This window comes from Cucurbita pepo, chromosome LG06, assembly GCF_002806865.2.
Source record: "Cucurbita pepo subsp. pepo cultivar mu-cu-16 chromosome LG06, ASM280686v2, whole genome shotgun sequence".
Classification (NCBI taxonomy): Eukaryota; Viridiplantae; Streptophyta; class Magnoliopsida; order Cucurbitales; family Cucurbitaceae; genus Cucurbita; species Cucurbita pepo.
This window is the reverse complement of record NC_036643.1, coordinates 9,295,211-9,312,016: the sequence shown is the minus strand read 5'-3', so window position 1 is coordinate 9,312,016 and position 16,806 is coordinate 9,295,211. Positions and strand designations below refer to the sequence as shown.

Sequence of the window (16,806 nt, the reverse complement as noted above, 5' to 3'; positions counted from 1 at the left end):
CCATAAAATTGGCTTCCAATATTTTTTATAGTACTTAGCTCGTTAATTTTAAGAACCTCAAGTTTGGACAACTGTCCCAACATCGGTAAAGTTCTACATCTTTTGCAGCAGTCTAGATTTAGCTCAACCAAGCTTTCAACAAAAATAACGTTGGGCAGGGCAGATCACGTGCAAAGTTATGAATCATCAATGCTCAAAGGTTTTTGTGTGGTTGAAGCCCTTTTAACACGTTAAAATCATTGTCATCAAAGTCTTCTCTTTCAACACTCCATTCAAAAGTAGATGAGAAATATTTTCCTTCTATACTAAATTTGCCAAGCTCCTCAATCTTAGGTCCTTCATCAAATCCAACTACAAAAATAAAAAGCCTTTGAAGTTGAGTCATTCTACTCAAATGTTTAGGCATTTGCTTGGTTTGATTTGAATAATCAAAATCAAATTCTAAATGTCTTAAGTTGACCTAGGAGGCTTTACATCATTTGTGAAACCAATCTTGTAACCTTAGCATTTAAAGAAACTCCACAATGGCCATGGACAAAGGTTTCAAACTCTTTCACATCCTTTTCTTAGTGATTGCTTGGCAATGTTGTGCAAAAGTGGGTGCCACTTTGGGCGATATCACCGGTGTTGTGAATCTCGATCATCAATTTTCAATTCGTGCTCTTGGATCACATGAAACACAAGCCCCAGCAGTTGCACCAATAGGAAATAGTACAGAAGTCCTATTGGATGCACCGTTTGAAAGCATTGCTCTAGCCCTGGAAGGTGCATCGGTTCGAAGCATTGCTCTAACCCCGAAGGTTGCACCAGTTGGAAGTATTTCTCAAACCCCAACCATTGTACCAATTGGAAGTAGCACACAAGCGTGACGGGTGAGAGAGCGTGAGAGTGGTAGCATTGCTGCAGGTTTTTTTTTTTTTTTTTTTTTTTTGGTTTTGGCTATTAACCAAGTAAAACCTAAGCCAATTGAATCATTATTTGGTAGACAAATTCACGATTTCTATCTATTTTTTCATAAATGGAATGATTTTCCTTTTTTTTTTTCTCATATTTAATTTTTTATTTTAATTTATGGACTCTATTCTATCCTTAAAAATTATATACACATTACTTCATACTACCATAGAAACATAAATCATGTAGATTATTCAAAGATCGAAGTCAACTATAAATATTGGTACTACTATAATCTAAAAAATTAACCACTAAAATACTCATTCTAATGGAAAGATGAAAAACGACATTGAGGAAAACCTCAATATTTAGAATGAGCAATTATGAGCATATCCATGTTTTGAGTCGCATTAATGACAATACTTTTTAGGACCAAAGGTTTTGAATATTGATTAGTACATTGAAAAGAATATAATGTTAAAAGATTTGTATCACATGATAGCTCATTTTATTATATCAAAAAGTTGTGTGTTTGATTCACATTAATTTAGTATGTTAATCTTTTTTTTTTTAGTTCCTCTAAGGTTCAAAACCATCCATAAATATATAAGAGATTATAAAAAAGATGCTCAATTTGAGTAAAAATTAAAGGTGTTTCAAGAAAACTAAAGGAGTAGTCGATTCATAAGAATCAACCACATCAATATCTTCTACCTATGGACGGGACAAGACATGTGCAACCTTTACTGTACTAAAACTCGTCCATTGAAAGAATGAGCGATTTAATGGTCGATGAGAAAATATTTTATAAAGAGCAAGAAGTCTCTATATATAGAGAGAATATAAAAAGATAGTTAGAAAAAGAAAATCAACCTAAAATCTCGAGAAAAGAAAATCGGGTAACAATGATCAGATCTTTAACACTCCTCCTTGTTTAGATGGTGCAAACTCCAGCTTTTTCCTGAACACCCATCTTACTCCTCCTTGTCTTTGTGTTTAGAGGTCGACCATCTTCTCCCAGGTTTTACTCCACACCCATCATACTCCTCCTTGTCTTTGTGTTTAGAGGTCGACCATCTTCTCCCAGGTTTTGTTTTTCTCGATCATCGAAAGCTCATGCATTGCAACCATCTAAAGTTTATTAGGTTGAATGGCACAATGACCTAGGGTCATGACCTCATGTATTTATAGATGTGTATAATGAAGATTACATTCTAAATCATAGATTTAGTAACAAACTTGTTGCTAGTAAATCACTAGATTATCTTACTATATACAGATATGATCTATTCTATGTTTAATACCCCCCCTCAATCTGAACGATGTACTACTAAGTTCAGATTGCGCCTAAAATTCCTAAAAGAAGGAGCTGGCAATGGCTTTGTCATGATATCGGCGAGCTGATCCTTGGAAGAAATGAGTCGAACATCAAGCTGACGAGTCGATACTCGTTCACGAACGAAGTGATAATCAACCTCAACATGCTTCGTCCGTCGATGAAAGATTGGATTGGCGGACAGGTAGGTGGCACCAATGTTGTCACACCACAGGCTAGGCGCTCGCGCTTGCGAGATCCCAAGCTCACGCAAGAGAACTTGGATCCAAATTAATTCGGCGGTGGCATCAGCAACCGCCTTATATTCGGCCTCCGTACTAGAACGAGAAACTGTCGATTGTTTCCTCGAACTCCAAGAGATAAGATTGCCACCAAAGAAGATCACATAGCCTCCAGTGCTTCGACGATCATCAGGATTCCCGACCCAATCAGCATCCAAAAAGGCACTCAACAAATCAGTGCTGGACTTTGTAAGACACAAACCCATATCAATAGTGTCATGTAGATAACAAAGAATTCGTTTGACTGCCGCCCAATGTATAGATGTCGGGGAGGACATGAACTGACACACTCTATTGACACAGAATGATATATCAGGACGTGTCAGAGACAAATATTGGAGAGCACCAACGACACTCCGATAGCGAGTAGTATCCTCAGGCGAAAGCTTTTCACCACCATCCAATAACAACTTCTCACTAGGAAGCATAGGTGTGGGCACACCTTTGGAGGTGAGCATATTGGTTCTGGATAATAAATCTTGAATGTATTTATGTTGTGTGAGAATAAGTCCATTGGAAGTATGGCGGACCTCAATCGCAAGAAAATAACTCAAAATACCAAGATCCTTGACGGCAAAATCATCCTGAAGCTGTGTAAGAAGTTTCTCAGTAGCCGTAGAAGATGAGCTGATGATAATAATATCATCAACGTAGATGAGGATATACATCTGAATGCCCGTTTTGTTAAAAATGAAAAGAGAGACATCAGCCTTTGAAGGTGTAAAATCCAGCTGTAATAGTTTGGAGCTAAGGCGAGAAAACCAGGCACGCGGAGCTTGTTTAAGGCCATAAAGCGACTTATCCAGCTTGCAGAGATAACCAGGGTGTTGAGAATCCACAAATCCAGGGGGCTGCTTCATATAAACATCTTCATTAAGAAGGCCATGAAGAAAAGCATTTTGAATATCAATCTGCCGAATAGCCCAACCACGAGAAATAGCAAGAGATAATAAGAGCCGAATGGTAGTGGGCTTAACAACTGGACTAAAGGTATCATCATAATCAACGCCATACTGCTGTTTAAAACCTTTAGCAACCAGGCGTGCTTTGTAGCGATCAATAGAGCCATCTGGCTTTTGCTTGAGTTTGAAAACCCATTTGCAATCAATAACGTTAAGACCAGCACGAGGAGGAACTAAGTGCCATGTCTTATTTTTTTGAAGTGCCTGAAATTCATCATTCATTGCCTGACGCCAGAGGGGATGCTCCATAGCAGTAATATGTGAAGTAGGTTCAAAGGCAGAAGACCGAGCTACAAGATATGTTACTGTTCCATCTGTACGCACCTTGGGTTTCTTGATATTGTGCTTCAATCGTGTACCATACGGATGAGTAGTAGGTGCAGGATCCACATCTGAGGGGACAGCCGTATCAACCGTTGCGAGGGGAGCAACCGATGCTACAGCAGTTGGTTCACCAGCGGCCGAGGATTCGACCGGGCATTGCACAATATCATCTGTTGGCGGAGGAGCCAGGGCCTCAATCATTGGCTGAACAACCAACGCCGATTCGCATGGCAGCGACGCGGAGGATTGCTGCGGCAATTCCGAAGCTGATGTAGACACCAAATTTTGTGCATCCAAAGAGTTAGTAGGCCTAGACATATGCATGTGATCATTCTCCAAATTAGTACTGCTATTACCCAAATGCAAGGTGCACAAATAAGGGGCATTATGCGTCGACTGCATGATTGGGGAAGAATTAGGTGGGGCTCTCTTGAATGGAAAAACATTTTCATCAAATATGACGCCTCTAGACATATAGACACGACCAGAATCGGTGTCAAGACACTTATACCCTTTATGTAAAGAACTGTAGCCTAGAAAGACACATTCCTTTGATCGAAAAGAGAGCTTTTATTTGTTATAAGGACGAAGATGAGGCCAACAAGCACACCCAAAATTTTTTACTAAGGAGTAATTTGGTGGGGTATGAAAAAGAAGCTCTAAGGGGCATTTTTTTTATCGATGACACGAGTAGGAAGACGATTGATGAGATATGTGGCTGTAAGAAACGCGTCGTCCCAAAATTTAATAGGTACATGAGCATGAGCTAGAAGGGCTAGGCCAGTTTCAACAATATGACGGTGCTTGCGTTCAGCAGACCCATTTTGTTGATGTGTGTGAGGGCACGAAACACGATGAGCAATTCCAAGGGAACGAAAAAATGTGTTAACTTAAAAGACTATAAGGGGTCCCCAATCAGATTGGACCCACTTGATTTTAGTATCTAGGAGGCGCTCAACATGAGCTTGGAATTGCAAAAATATACGAGGAGCTTCTGTACGATCATGCATCAAATAGATCCACGAAAATTTACTGAAATCATCAATGAAACTAATATAATATTTAAAACCCCCAACAGATGGAGGTGCAGGGCCCCAAACATCCGAAAAAATAAGTTCCAAAGGTGACGAAGACCTATGGGAAGAACTAGTATATGGTAATCGATGACTCTTTGCTAACTGACACGCATTACAAACTGACAAAGATGACTCACTAGCACACGAAATATTATTGAGACGCAAAATTGATTTTACTACTTGAGATGAAGGATGTCTAAGACGTGCATGCCATTGGGCGTGAGTAGTAGATCTGCTCACCAAGGCGTGCTTGAGATTATCGACATCGGATGGCTTAATAGGATAAAGACCAGATTCACACCTCCCATTTAGGAGACTTTTCCTCGACTGTCGATCCTTTATAGAAAAATGCCAAGGATGGAATTCAAAAAATACGTCATTATCACGAGAAAATTTATGAACAGAAAGAAGATGTTTGGAAATTTCAGGCACATGCAAAATATTACGCAACGCAAGAGGACGAGTAGCAGTATTAATTAGAGAATGACCAGTATGCAAAACACGCAAACCTGCTCCATTGCCGACTTGAACTTGTTCACCTCCATGATAACGTTCACGCACAGCGAGACGATCCAGGTCACTGGTGATATGGTCCGTAGCGCCTGTGTCGCTGTACCAATTTGGGTCAATCTTGTAAGAGGAAGTAGCCGCCAGTGCCGTAGGAGGAGCAGAAGAAGGTTCATCTTGATAGGACTCATCCATCCTATGCCAGCAGCGGATAGCAGTATGCCCCACTTTGCCGCAGATCTGGCAGGAAGGACGAGCAGAAGGGCCACGACGATCACCAGCAGGACGAGAGGGTGCATAACCTTGAGAACGACCACGACCGCGATCCCTACGCCCACGATTCTTCTGCTGACCACCACGACTAGCATAATTGGCAGAAGATCCAAGATTTAACTGAAGTTCAGCCTGGTGTTGTAGTTGGCGAGCTTCATACGTCATTAGATGTGCAAACACATCATCAAGGGTGAGGGCTTCACTCTTGGTAGTCATTGAGGTGACGAAGGGATCATAGTCAGGGCCAAGACCAGCGAGAAGATACGCGATCACATCATCATCCTGCAAGGCAGAGCCGGCGGCGGCCAGCTCGGTGGCTAGCCCTTTGATCTTGCAAAAATAATTTGCAGCAGATTGATCTCGTTTCTTGGACGTGGCGAGCTCAACACGAATCTGAGTAGTGCGAGCACGAGTTGACGATGAAAACATCCGCTGCAGGGTATCCCACGCCTCCTTGGACGTAGTAGCGGCAACCACATCATGAAGAATCTCCTCAGACATGGAGGAGAGAAGGCCGCTAAGGACTTGTTGATCCTGATCATACCACTGATTATAGGCCGGATTAGAGACCAGCTCAGCACCAGCAGCAGTTGAGGAAGGGACCAGCTTGGCAGGTGCGGCATTGGTGCCATCGAGGTAGCCCATAAGCTTCGTACTCCGTAGGTAGGGGAGGAGCTGGGTGCGCCATATGATGAAGTTGTTTTTGGTTAGACGAATTGTGACAACATGGTGTAGAGGGATTGGGCCAAAGGTCGCCATGGTAGTTGAGACGATGTTGGAGATGGTGGATGGAGAGGAGGAAGAAGATATGGTAGACATTTAAAAAATAAACCTTGGCTCTGATACCATGTTAGGTTGAATGGCACAATGACCTAGGGTCACGACCTCATGTATTTATAGATGTGTATAATGAAGATTACATTCTAAATCATAGATTTAGTAACAAACTTGTTACTAGTAAATCACTAGATTATCTTACTATATACAGATATGATCTATTCTATGTTTAACAAAGTTGACTGTTTTTTTTTTTTTATGCACCATGGAACCCGCAGGCTCACAAACAACTACATTACACCTTTGATAAATATCACAACCTTGTACCTCTTACAGGAGCATCATCAACCAAAGCACATCTTCAAACTCTTTTTGTCGTTCATCTTCAGACTCTTCTAACATGCTACCAAAGGTTAAATTGTTTGGTGCATTAGAAATCTGATTCACCTTCGTCAGTTATTCCCAATAACATTGCTTATTTTCAGCAAAATGAACATCTCAGCTCAAAATAACACGACTAGTGTGTGGTTGAAAAACTCTGTAAGCTTTGAATATAGTGCTATACTCAACAAAGATGCCAACTTTTGTCTTTTTGTTAAGCTTATCACGCTTGGCCTGTGGAATCTAAGTGAAGCAAAGACACCCAAATACTATAAGGAACTTAAAGAAGGTTTGTAACTATACCAAGCTTTAAATGGTGTCAGGTCCTTCACAACTTTTGTTGAAATTCAATTTTGCAAGTACACAGTAGTGTTTGCTACTTCTCCCCAAAAACGTTCTGGAAGATTATTCTCATGAAGCATGCATCTTGTCATCGACATTATGAATCTATTCCTCCTTTCACTGACACCATTCTGTTGAGGAGTGTATGGTGTTGTTAATTCTATTAAAAGTTTATGAAGTGTACTCCTTGCCATTACCTGATCTTATAGTCTGAATCAAGCATGCACTTCCATTCTCAACTTTGGCTTTGAATTTCTAAAATACACCCGCAACTTCTGACTTTTGCTTCAGCAAGAAGATCCAACACATTCTTGTTAGATCATCAATAAAAACAATGTAATAAAGATTGTCATTTAATGATGGTGTTCACGGAACACCACAAAAATCAGTATAAACTAGCTGCAACTTTTTTGAGGCTCTCCATGTCTATTAGGAAAGGGTTGGCTATGTTGCATCCCAAAATTACAAACACGACGAAGAGGTATGTCATTATCAATGTCAACGAGTCCTTCTACTAGCTTCCTTGACTGCATCTGAAGCAAACCTCGATGATGAAAGTGCCCAAGTCTTTTGTGCCAAATCTCAGTGGCACTAGCTCTGGATGTAAAGGTCATCTACTCTTTCTTCATCGGATTTAGAGCAAAGCTTTTTCCTTTTATTTTGACATTGAACAAGTCTTTGTCACTAGCATCTCTGATCAAGCACTACTTACTCTCAAACAACATTTTATAGTCTTTATCAAGTAACTGACCAACACTTAAGAGATTTTGATCAATTTTAGGTACAAATAAAACATATGGAATAAATTTTGTACCTTCATAGCTTGTTATAGCTACTGTGCCTTTTCCTTAACTTCCAAGTCTTCACCATTGCCAATCCTTACTCTCTTGAGTTCAGTGTCTCTTAATCCCTCGAAAAGATCCTTTTCATATGTCATATGATTTGTGCACCTACTGTCAATCAACCAGCTCTCGCTTGATTCTTTGCCTGAGAAACAAGTGACCACAAACAATTGATCTTCTTCTTCTTGATCAGCTACCTGTGCATCTACTTCTTTCACCTGACCCTTTACAGATCACAGCTTCATGTCCAAGTTGATTGCATTTGGAGCATTTGGCGTCATGTCTTCTCCAACATTTGTATGGTGGATGACCTTTCTTCTCACAATGGCGGCAAGGTGGATATGATTTTTTGGAACCTCCTCCTTTTGTCTTCTGATAATTGGCAGATGAATCTTCATTTATTGATTGGTTTTTGAAAATTTTCTTATTTTTATATCTATTGTTGTCTTGATGCTTAACAGGTAAGACACCTTCAATCCCCCCTTTTNTCCTCCTTTTGTCTTCTGATAATTGGCAGATGAATCTTCATTTATTGATTGGTTTTTGAAAATTTTCTTATTTTTATATCTATTGTTGTCTTGATGCTTAACAGGTAAGACACCTTCAATCCCCCCTTTTTGCCTCATAGACCTCCTTTGTTCTTGTGCTTGTAAAGCATTCAAGAGTTCGAGAAATATTTGACAGGCCTTTGGTGTTCTCTAGAGTAGTAATGGTGGCTTCAAACTTCTCTGGAATAGTGACCAGCAGCTTTTCAACGATCCTGGAATCACTTAACACATAACCAAGCAATCTCACCTTGTTGGCAATGCTGAGAAGTCTGTCAGAGTACTCTTTCACCGACTCAGACTTCTTCAGCTTCTGCAACTTAAAATCCCTAATTAAATTCTGGACTTTCATTCCACAAATCCTCTCATTTTCTTCATATTCAGCCTTGAGGTAATTCCAGATTTCCTTTGCTGTTTTGAGGACATTATTTTCATGAAGATCATTTCAGATACAGCTGCAAATACGCAAGCTTTTGTCTTTGATTTTCTTGTCTTTTTTTCCTTATGTGCTTTGATTTGTGCTATAGTAGGATTTGCTGGAAGTGGAGGGACCTCGTAATCCTCTTGTAACGACCCGAAAATTTCTACTTAATTTAAGGTCGCTACTGTATACATACCATAAACATTGAATGCGGAAGACTTCATTTAAATTCCATAAAACATAACCTTTAACTTAAAAACACAGCCATGGACTTACGTGTTTCGAAAACATCTTTAAAACGACACAACAAAAGACCCGAAATAAAATAAATAAGCGTTTAAGTTTAAAACATCCTATTCTATCCTAAGTCTAAGAAAATGAATACCACTATCCTATGCATGTGCCATGATCTCGAGTTGCGATGCCGTCGTCAGCCGTACAGGAATGCCTTGCCTTAACCTGAAAAATGTAGTAGCACATGGCTTGAGTATTTAAAGAAATACTCAGTAAGTGACCCCACTATTGGGGTTAAATGCAACAATCACATGCAATAAAATGATGGGACCTATCTTTCGTTTCGTTTTGTTTCATTTCGTTTTGTTTCGTTTCGTTTCGTTTCGTTTTCCCTACGGTGTAATCCTAACAGGTAATCGTGGACGTGTACCATATACTCTACACGCAGCCCATACGTGCGAGTATGGGCTCACCAGCTAGTTCGCACACCGCTGGGCCACTGTCCCTAGCCGGTGGGCATGCTCTGGGGGCCCACCGGGACCCGTTAAAACTAAAACCGTCACGGCAGCGCTATGCAGGGCATAACGATCGTTGTCCTGCCATTTGGATGTACGCGTCCGTACCCTCGTGATGGGATAGGGGTATCCCCCCAAATGCATGATCACACAATATGCATGAGGTCCCACTAGTCCTACAGTCATCATTTAATGAACATAACCCCGTGTCACGTTTTCATGCTTACATGTCATTCTCATTCTCATTTCGTTACATATCATACATATTCCTAGCGGGGTTATGTATCATGCAATTTACCGTATTTCATGTCATACAATTCATTCAGTTACATTCCAATACTCATACAACAAGCCATAATCGTACAAGGGCCACACATCGTCACATGCATTCATATCACATCAACTAAGCAGCATAAATAACATACATTCACGTTCACATGATTTCGTACTTAAGCACAATAATCTAGCATACAATGTATCATATCATAACCAAGTCATAACGTAAACACTTCATAGTCATATCGTTCTCTAACTTACCATAGCCTTAACGTTCTTATACCTATCACAGACATATCATTACGTGACGTACCTTAGTCATATCGTCACAAGAACGTACCCTAACGCTATCGTTCTATCAATCTATCACAAACCTATCCCTTTCTACCCATAACCTAACCGTATTCTTTCATCAATCTCTCCTATCCATAGCACTCCGGTATGTAACCTAACTCTAACGTTTCATGAACGTATCTTACTCCTATCGTTACATTTCGTTTTGTGCATCCTTCTCGTACCCTATCTCAAACATATCCTTGAGCACATCGTACCATAATTATTATCATACAAACCACATATTATAACATAACATAACATATAGGAAGCATATCGATCCACAGACAATTCACACATATCAATATATATGACACGTGCAGAACCACAGGGCACGTGTCAACATCAAATATAACCATGCCGATAGTAAGGTCACTTACCTGGTTAGCTTAAGTCGTTGTCACGAATATATCCTTAATGAAAGTTTGATTCCGTCATTATCCTTAATGAAAGTCCATTGAACTCCAAGTCAACCTATGTGAGCCCATGACATCAGTTCCGAGTTTGAATTTCTACAAAATTGTTTCTCTAATTTATATTGATCCATGTGTTATACTTCATGCGAACGTTAGAGTCTTTGCCTGAGTTAGGTCTTGAAATATTTATATACGTTTGTTATAGTATTATTTTCATATAAACCATTTAATACCCATTAAAATTTTCTAGATATTCTATTTTCTCTTACCGTGTTTAATACTCTTTAACATTTTCCAAATAATTTCAATTATATTCACAATCTTCCCTCGCTGTCTCTTACTATATTTCCCTCCTTCAATTATCCCTGTGTTTGAGGATGACTTTATATAAAAGGAAAACTACTAAAATGCAAAATCCTTTTAATATTATTAAATAAAATAAAAGGAAAACTATTGTATTTCCCTCCTTTTAATTATCCCTATTTGAGGATGACTTTTTATAAAAGGAAAACTACTAAAATGCAAAATCATTTTAATATTATTAAATAAAATAAAAGGAAAACTATTGAGCTGCAAAATCTTTTTCTAGCAAAATATCTCACACTACCAACACTAAATCTGAACCCTCTTTTTTTGTGTTTTTTTTGCCGAGATAAGAAATTTTGATACGTTAAATCTGTTTAACCCTTCTTCTTTAGTTTTGTTTGCTACCTTTCCAGTTAGCAATTATTTTGGCCTTCTTTAGTTTTGTTTGCTACCTTTCCAACTAGTTAGCAATTATTTTGGCCAATTTAATCGATTCTATTTTTTCTGCTGATTGTGACGATCTTTCTAACAAGATAAATTGCTAAATAAAACTAAATAATTGGATAATAATTGGATAAAAATAAAGGAGATCTGTTATATAATTTACAAGAAATCTCAAATCTCTCTCCCATGTGAATCTTGATCATCTCTCCAAACTATCTCCTATAAATTTGACGCCTTATTTCTGTTTTCTCAAATCTGACCTTTTTCATTTTTGTTTCATTTTTGCAGGAGAGATTGTTGGGGGAAGTGACTAGGAGAGACGAAGGAATAATTATTTTTATTTACTTATTTATTAATTTATTATTATTATTATTATTATTATTATTTTTACCTAATAATAATGTTTTGTTCTTTATCATAATTTTTATTTATTTATTATTATTATTATTATTATTATTTTGGCTGTTACGCCCCTTCTTTACACCTCTACTATTGCCTCCCAAAGATCCAAAACCTTCAGATAAGTCTCATACGAACTGCCCACATTTGATAATTGTCTCCATCGAAGACTGGTGCAACAACTAAAAAACTAGATTCTCCCCCCATTTTGATCTCACAAATCTATTAAGAAGAAAGCTCTGATACCAATATGTTAGTGAAAGAATGAGTGATTGAATGGTTGATGAGAAGATATATTATAAAGCTCTCAATATATATATAGAGAATATAAAAGATATTTAGAAAATCTACCAAACGATCTGTAACAAATTTGGTAACAAGCCAATGCAAATCAAAATTAAATCAAATCGTAACTATAAGGAGATTTAATCAGACAACAATCTAAACAAACACGTGATCTTTAATAGAAGCTTTAGAAATTGATTTCATGAAGTTCCAAACACGAGAAGATATGAGGTACAATATTTACAATTTTTTGTGGCTAAAACCTTTGATTTTCTTCTCCTCTAAGCTAACACATAAGCCCAACACGTACATAAGGTAATAAGCGTGTTAGAATAGGGCTAAGATAAGAGTAGAAGGAAGATGGGAAGCAAATATAATCGACTCAAATATAATCGACGCTAATTAAAACATTAAAAAAAAGAAAGTACGAAGAAAAGAAACCATCATAAAGTAGTTGCGTTAGAATACAAAGACATTGGGTACATGAAAAACTTTTTCCCGATCAACACCATCTTCACCAACCTCAAGCTGAGAACATCCCAACACTCTCAAATGATTCAAATTTGGTTAGATTTGACATGGTTTCTTTCGAGGGCAAGTTTTTCAAATTTTTGCACAAACATAATTCTAATGTCTCCAAAGATGTAACGTTTCCCAACCATTCTGGCAGAGATTCAAGGCCATTAAAATTGTTAATATACAACGATATCAAAGCAATGAGGAACCCAAGTTGTCGAGAAAGCTGTGTTAAATTAATTGTTCTTATTTCATGCAATTCAAAAACTTCAAGTGAATTGAAGTGTATGAATCGACTCCAATCATAACCCTGCATTGTCCCTTCAACTACCAATATTTTCAAGTTATGAATACCACCAAGTCCTTCCGACAAATTATGAAAGTTTTCGAGTCTTAATGAAGACAAGTTTGGCATATTTTGCAAATTTGTAGGGTGCAAATTTGAAGGGGAAATATCATCGTGAAAGTAGTCTATGCACAAATCGACGAGTGAGCTACAGAATTCAAACTAGTTTGGTAACTTTATCAAACTTGTACAATTATAAATGCATAGAGATTGAAGCTTTAGAGGACTTTGCACGCTTGAAAACAATCTTGCATTAACCGTGTCAACTTCCAACCTTTGACCATGAGTTGTAAAAATGTTTGGAATATTCGTTAGTTTGAGACAAGAAAAAATAGTTAAGCTTACGAGATGAGGAAAAGTGGTAGAATTTGTCATAGTAGAAACTTCTTCCCATTGCTCTAAATTGTCGATTTGCAAAATATCAAGTTTTTTCAATTTCAGGAATAAAGTTCTGCTATCGCAATAATTCCCGTAAAACTGGCCTCCAATGCTTTTTACTTCACTTAGATCATTAATTTTAAGAACCTCAAGTTTGGAACATTTGAACAAAGTCCGGTGGAAAATTTGAACAATAGGCAAAACATTATTCCAATGAGGAAGGTGGTAGACGGTCAACGCTTAATTTGATTGTGGATAAAATAAGATATTTCTTTGGTAATTCAATTCTCACTAGATTTTCCAAAGTCGATTACAATTCATCGTCATTCTTGCATGATTTCACCATTCCTCCTAACACTTTCACAACAAATGGTATACCAACAAATTTTTTAACAAGTTGTTCTCAAATCACACCCGGAAGTATTAGTAAATCACTTCCCAATGAACACTTTTCAAATAAAGACCAACAATGATGGTCCTGTAATTGGTAAATGTCTCAAATGATTTATGTAATTTGTCTCCATAATTTATGCAACTTTATCACTCCTAGTAGTCATAACTATAGCACTAATAACATTTTGACTAATCTTTATCAACCAAGCCCTCAACTCATTCCATAGAATGGGTTCCTCATTCCTAACACCATCGAACACAAGAAAATATTTTTTGACACTCAACAGACTTTTAAGCTCCTGAAGTATGACTTCCCTTTCATGTGAGCCACCAAATGTAGGATTCAAGAATCCCACAATTGCTCGTAAAATTTTGTTGATTTTAAAAGGATCACACACATACTCATATAGTTGTATCGAAATTCTTCCTTTATCATATCATGATGGAAAACCTCCTTCACCAGAGTTGTTTTACCCATTGTTGCTACGGGTGGAAAACAACATGAGTTTCTTGATTCTTAAGAGCGAGTAGTTTATCCACTATATTTGATACTTCAGCTTCCCTCCCAATAACTCCAATTCTAAATGTTGTAGCTACACATCTCGGAGGACTTTTTGTAAAAACTAATTCATCAAACTTTTTAGTAACGGTTGTGATTTCATTTGCCATTTTGAGTTGAAAAGCAAAGAAATTTTTAGAGAATGAAAAGAAATTACGTACCAACAGATCTTTCCCGATTTCCACTTTGAGTCGAACGTCTTCATAAGCGAGCTCGTTGAGTAAAATATCAGCTTGGAAGACAATATCTTCAAGCTTCTTCACCCATAGCTTTAAGGAGTCAAGGTCTACCCTCATTTTTTCAACATCCCTTGGGATGGCTTGTGCCATGAGTAAAGAGTCCTTCATTTTCGAGAGTTCGTCCTTGAATCCCCAGGCCAGGTCGCCCTGCTCGGCTGCCAGCTTCACCGTCTTCTTCAACACTTCCTGTACAACAAAGATCCACTCGAATTCCACCATGTTTTTCTTCTTGGATTTCCAGAATTTGCAATTCGAGAGAATTTGTGTGCACCAAAATCAAACATGTAGAAACCTTATCTAACAATGTGGGCTCTTAAAGAAACATGAAGGACAATAATTTGAAAAGTGTGAAACCATAATTTTTTTAATTTTGNAAAATCAAACATGTAGAAACCTTATCTAACAATGTGGGCTCTAAAGAAACATGAAGGACAATAATTTGAAAAGTGTGAAACCATAATTTTTGTAATTTTGTGATGGAGTAGGCCCATTCAAAGATTTTATCTTTTATTTTTTAGATTTAGTTTGTAGTTTGTATTCTCTTCGGACCCGTAAACATTAATGAAAATTGGATTTTAGATCTCATTGGAACTTTTGATCCTACCTATGTTTCTCGGATATTCGACCTCACTTATATTTCTTATTCTTAACATGGTATCAGAATATCATTCTTAACATGGTATCAAAGCTTCCCATTATTAACATGTATCAGAGTTTCCATTATTAACATGGTATCAAAGTATCATTCTTAACATTTTTAGATCAATTTGAGACGTTGTGAACATTAATGAAAACTTGACTTTAGATCCCACTGGTACTTTTGATCTCACCTATGTTTCTCATACTTCGATTTCACCTATGTTTCTCATTCTTAACATGGTATCAGAGCTTCTCATTATTAACATGGTATCAAAGTATCATTCTTAACATTTTTAGATCAATTGGAGACATTGTGAACATTAATGAAAACTTGACTTTAGATCACACTGAGACTTTTGATCCCACCTATGTTTCTTGGACGTTCGATCTCACTTATATTTCTCATTCTTAACATGGTATCAGAGCTTCTAATTATTAACATGGTATCAAAGTATCATTCTTAACATATTTAGATCAATTTGAGACATTATGAACATTGATGAAAATTGGACTTTAGATCCCATTGTGACTTTTGATCCTACCTATGTTTCTCGGATGTTCGATTCCACTTATAACATTCTCAACATGGTATCAGAGCATCATTCTTAACATGGGATCAGAGCTTCTCATTATTAACATGATAACAAAGTATCATTCTTATCAATTTTGCTATTTCTCAACAAAATGGGGAGAAGGAGAGTCTATTTGAAACAATTTAGAAAAAAATGGGACAATTTTTTTTTTCCATACAAATTGTTTTTGTTTATATTTTTCAAAGCTAATCATCGAAAAAAATATATACATTATTCCTTTAGTTTGTTTTAATTTTTATTTGTCGTTTTAACTCAAAAAAGTGTCAATAAATAAATATAACTTTCCATTCTAATAAATATTTTGTATTTAATTTTTAGAATATTTTATATTTAATTTTTTGATATAATTTTTTTAAAAGATTAAGAACATAGAGAGAAAACTGTAAAGATAAGAGTAAGGAGAAACCTCACATTGTAGTGAACAATAAAATTGAATATTATATAATGTTACATGATTGAAAGAATTCAAAGAAAACAAGTAAATCTATATCAAATCTAATTCAAATAACTAAATCAAATCTAAATCAAACCTAAAAATTCCTCCCATAAATGGTAGTTAGTTTATATCTACGTTAGAACATACTCTCAATAGTCCTCTCAACTTCAAGAAAACATCCAATTTTAGTGGTTTAGTCCTCGCATCAACTAACTGTTCGTGTGTGTCACAATGCACCAACTCCACAGTGCCAGCTTTTGTGAGCTCTCGAAGGAAATGGAAACGCACATCTATGTGCTTACTCCGACCGTGCATTACTTGATTTTTTGAAAGCTTGATAGCAGAGCTACTATCACAGTGAATAATGGTTGACTTGTATTGATTCTGACCCCGCTTTTCCAACACCCTTTTTAACCATACTGTATGACATGCACATGAAGTTGCCTTTGTGGAAGATAGACTTACTATTGGTTGTTTCTTTAATGACCATGATACTGCTCCAGAACTTAATAAGAACACATAGCCTGAAGTATTCTTT

The 16,806-nt window shown here is 37.2% G+C and overlaps 1 protein-coding gene and 1 non-coding gene across 2 annotated transcripts; both read right to left on the bottom strand.

Annotated features, from left to right (window-relative positions):
- Nucleotides 1-5,804: 5,804 nt before the first annotated feature.
- LOC111797783 lies at nt 5,805-5,944 on the bottom strand. The gene has a single exon (XR_002815608.1). It is a non-coding gene; the product is annotated as a small nucleolar RNA Z247 (small nucleolar RNA).
- A 7,922-nt stretch (nt 5,945-13,866) lies between these two features.
- LOC111796940 lies at nt 13,867-14,861 on the bottom strand. Its single transcript, XM_023679761.1, has 2 exons — nt 14,523-14,861; nt 13,867-14,425 (listed from the first exon to the last, which is right to left on the bottom strand). The coding sequence occupies exons 1-2, from the start codon at nt 14,817-14,819 to the stop codon at nt 14,396-14,398; spliced, it is 327 nt and encodes a 108-aa protein (XP_023535529.1). The 5' UTR covers nt 14,820-14,861; the 3' UTR covers nt 13,867-14,395.
- Between the last annotated feature and the right edge of the window lie 1,945 nt (nt 14,862-16,806).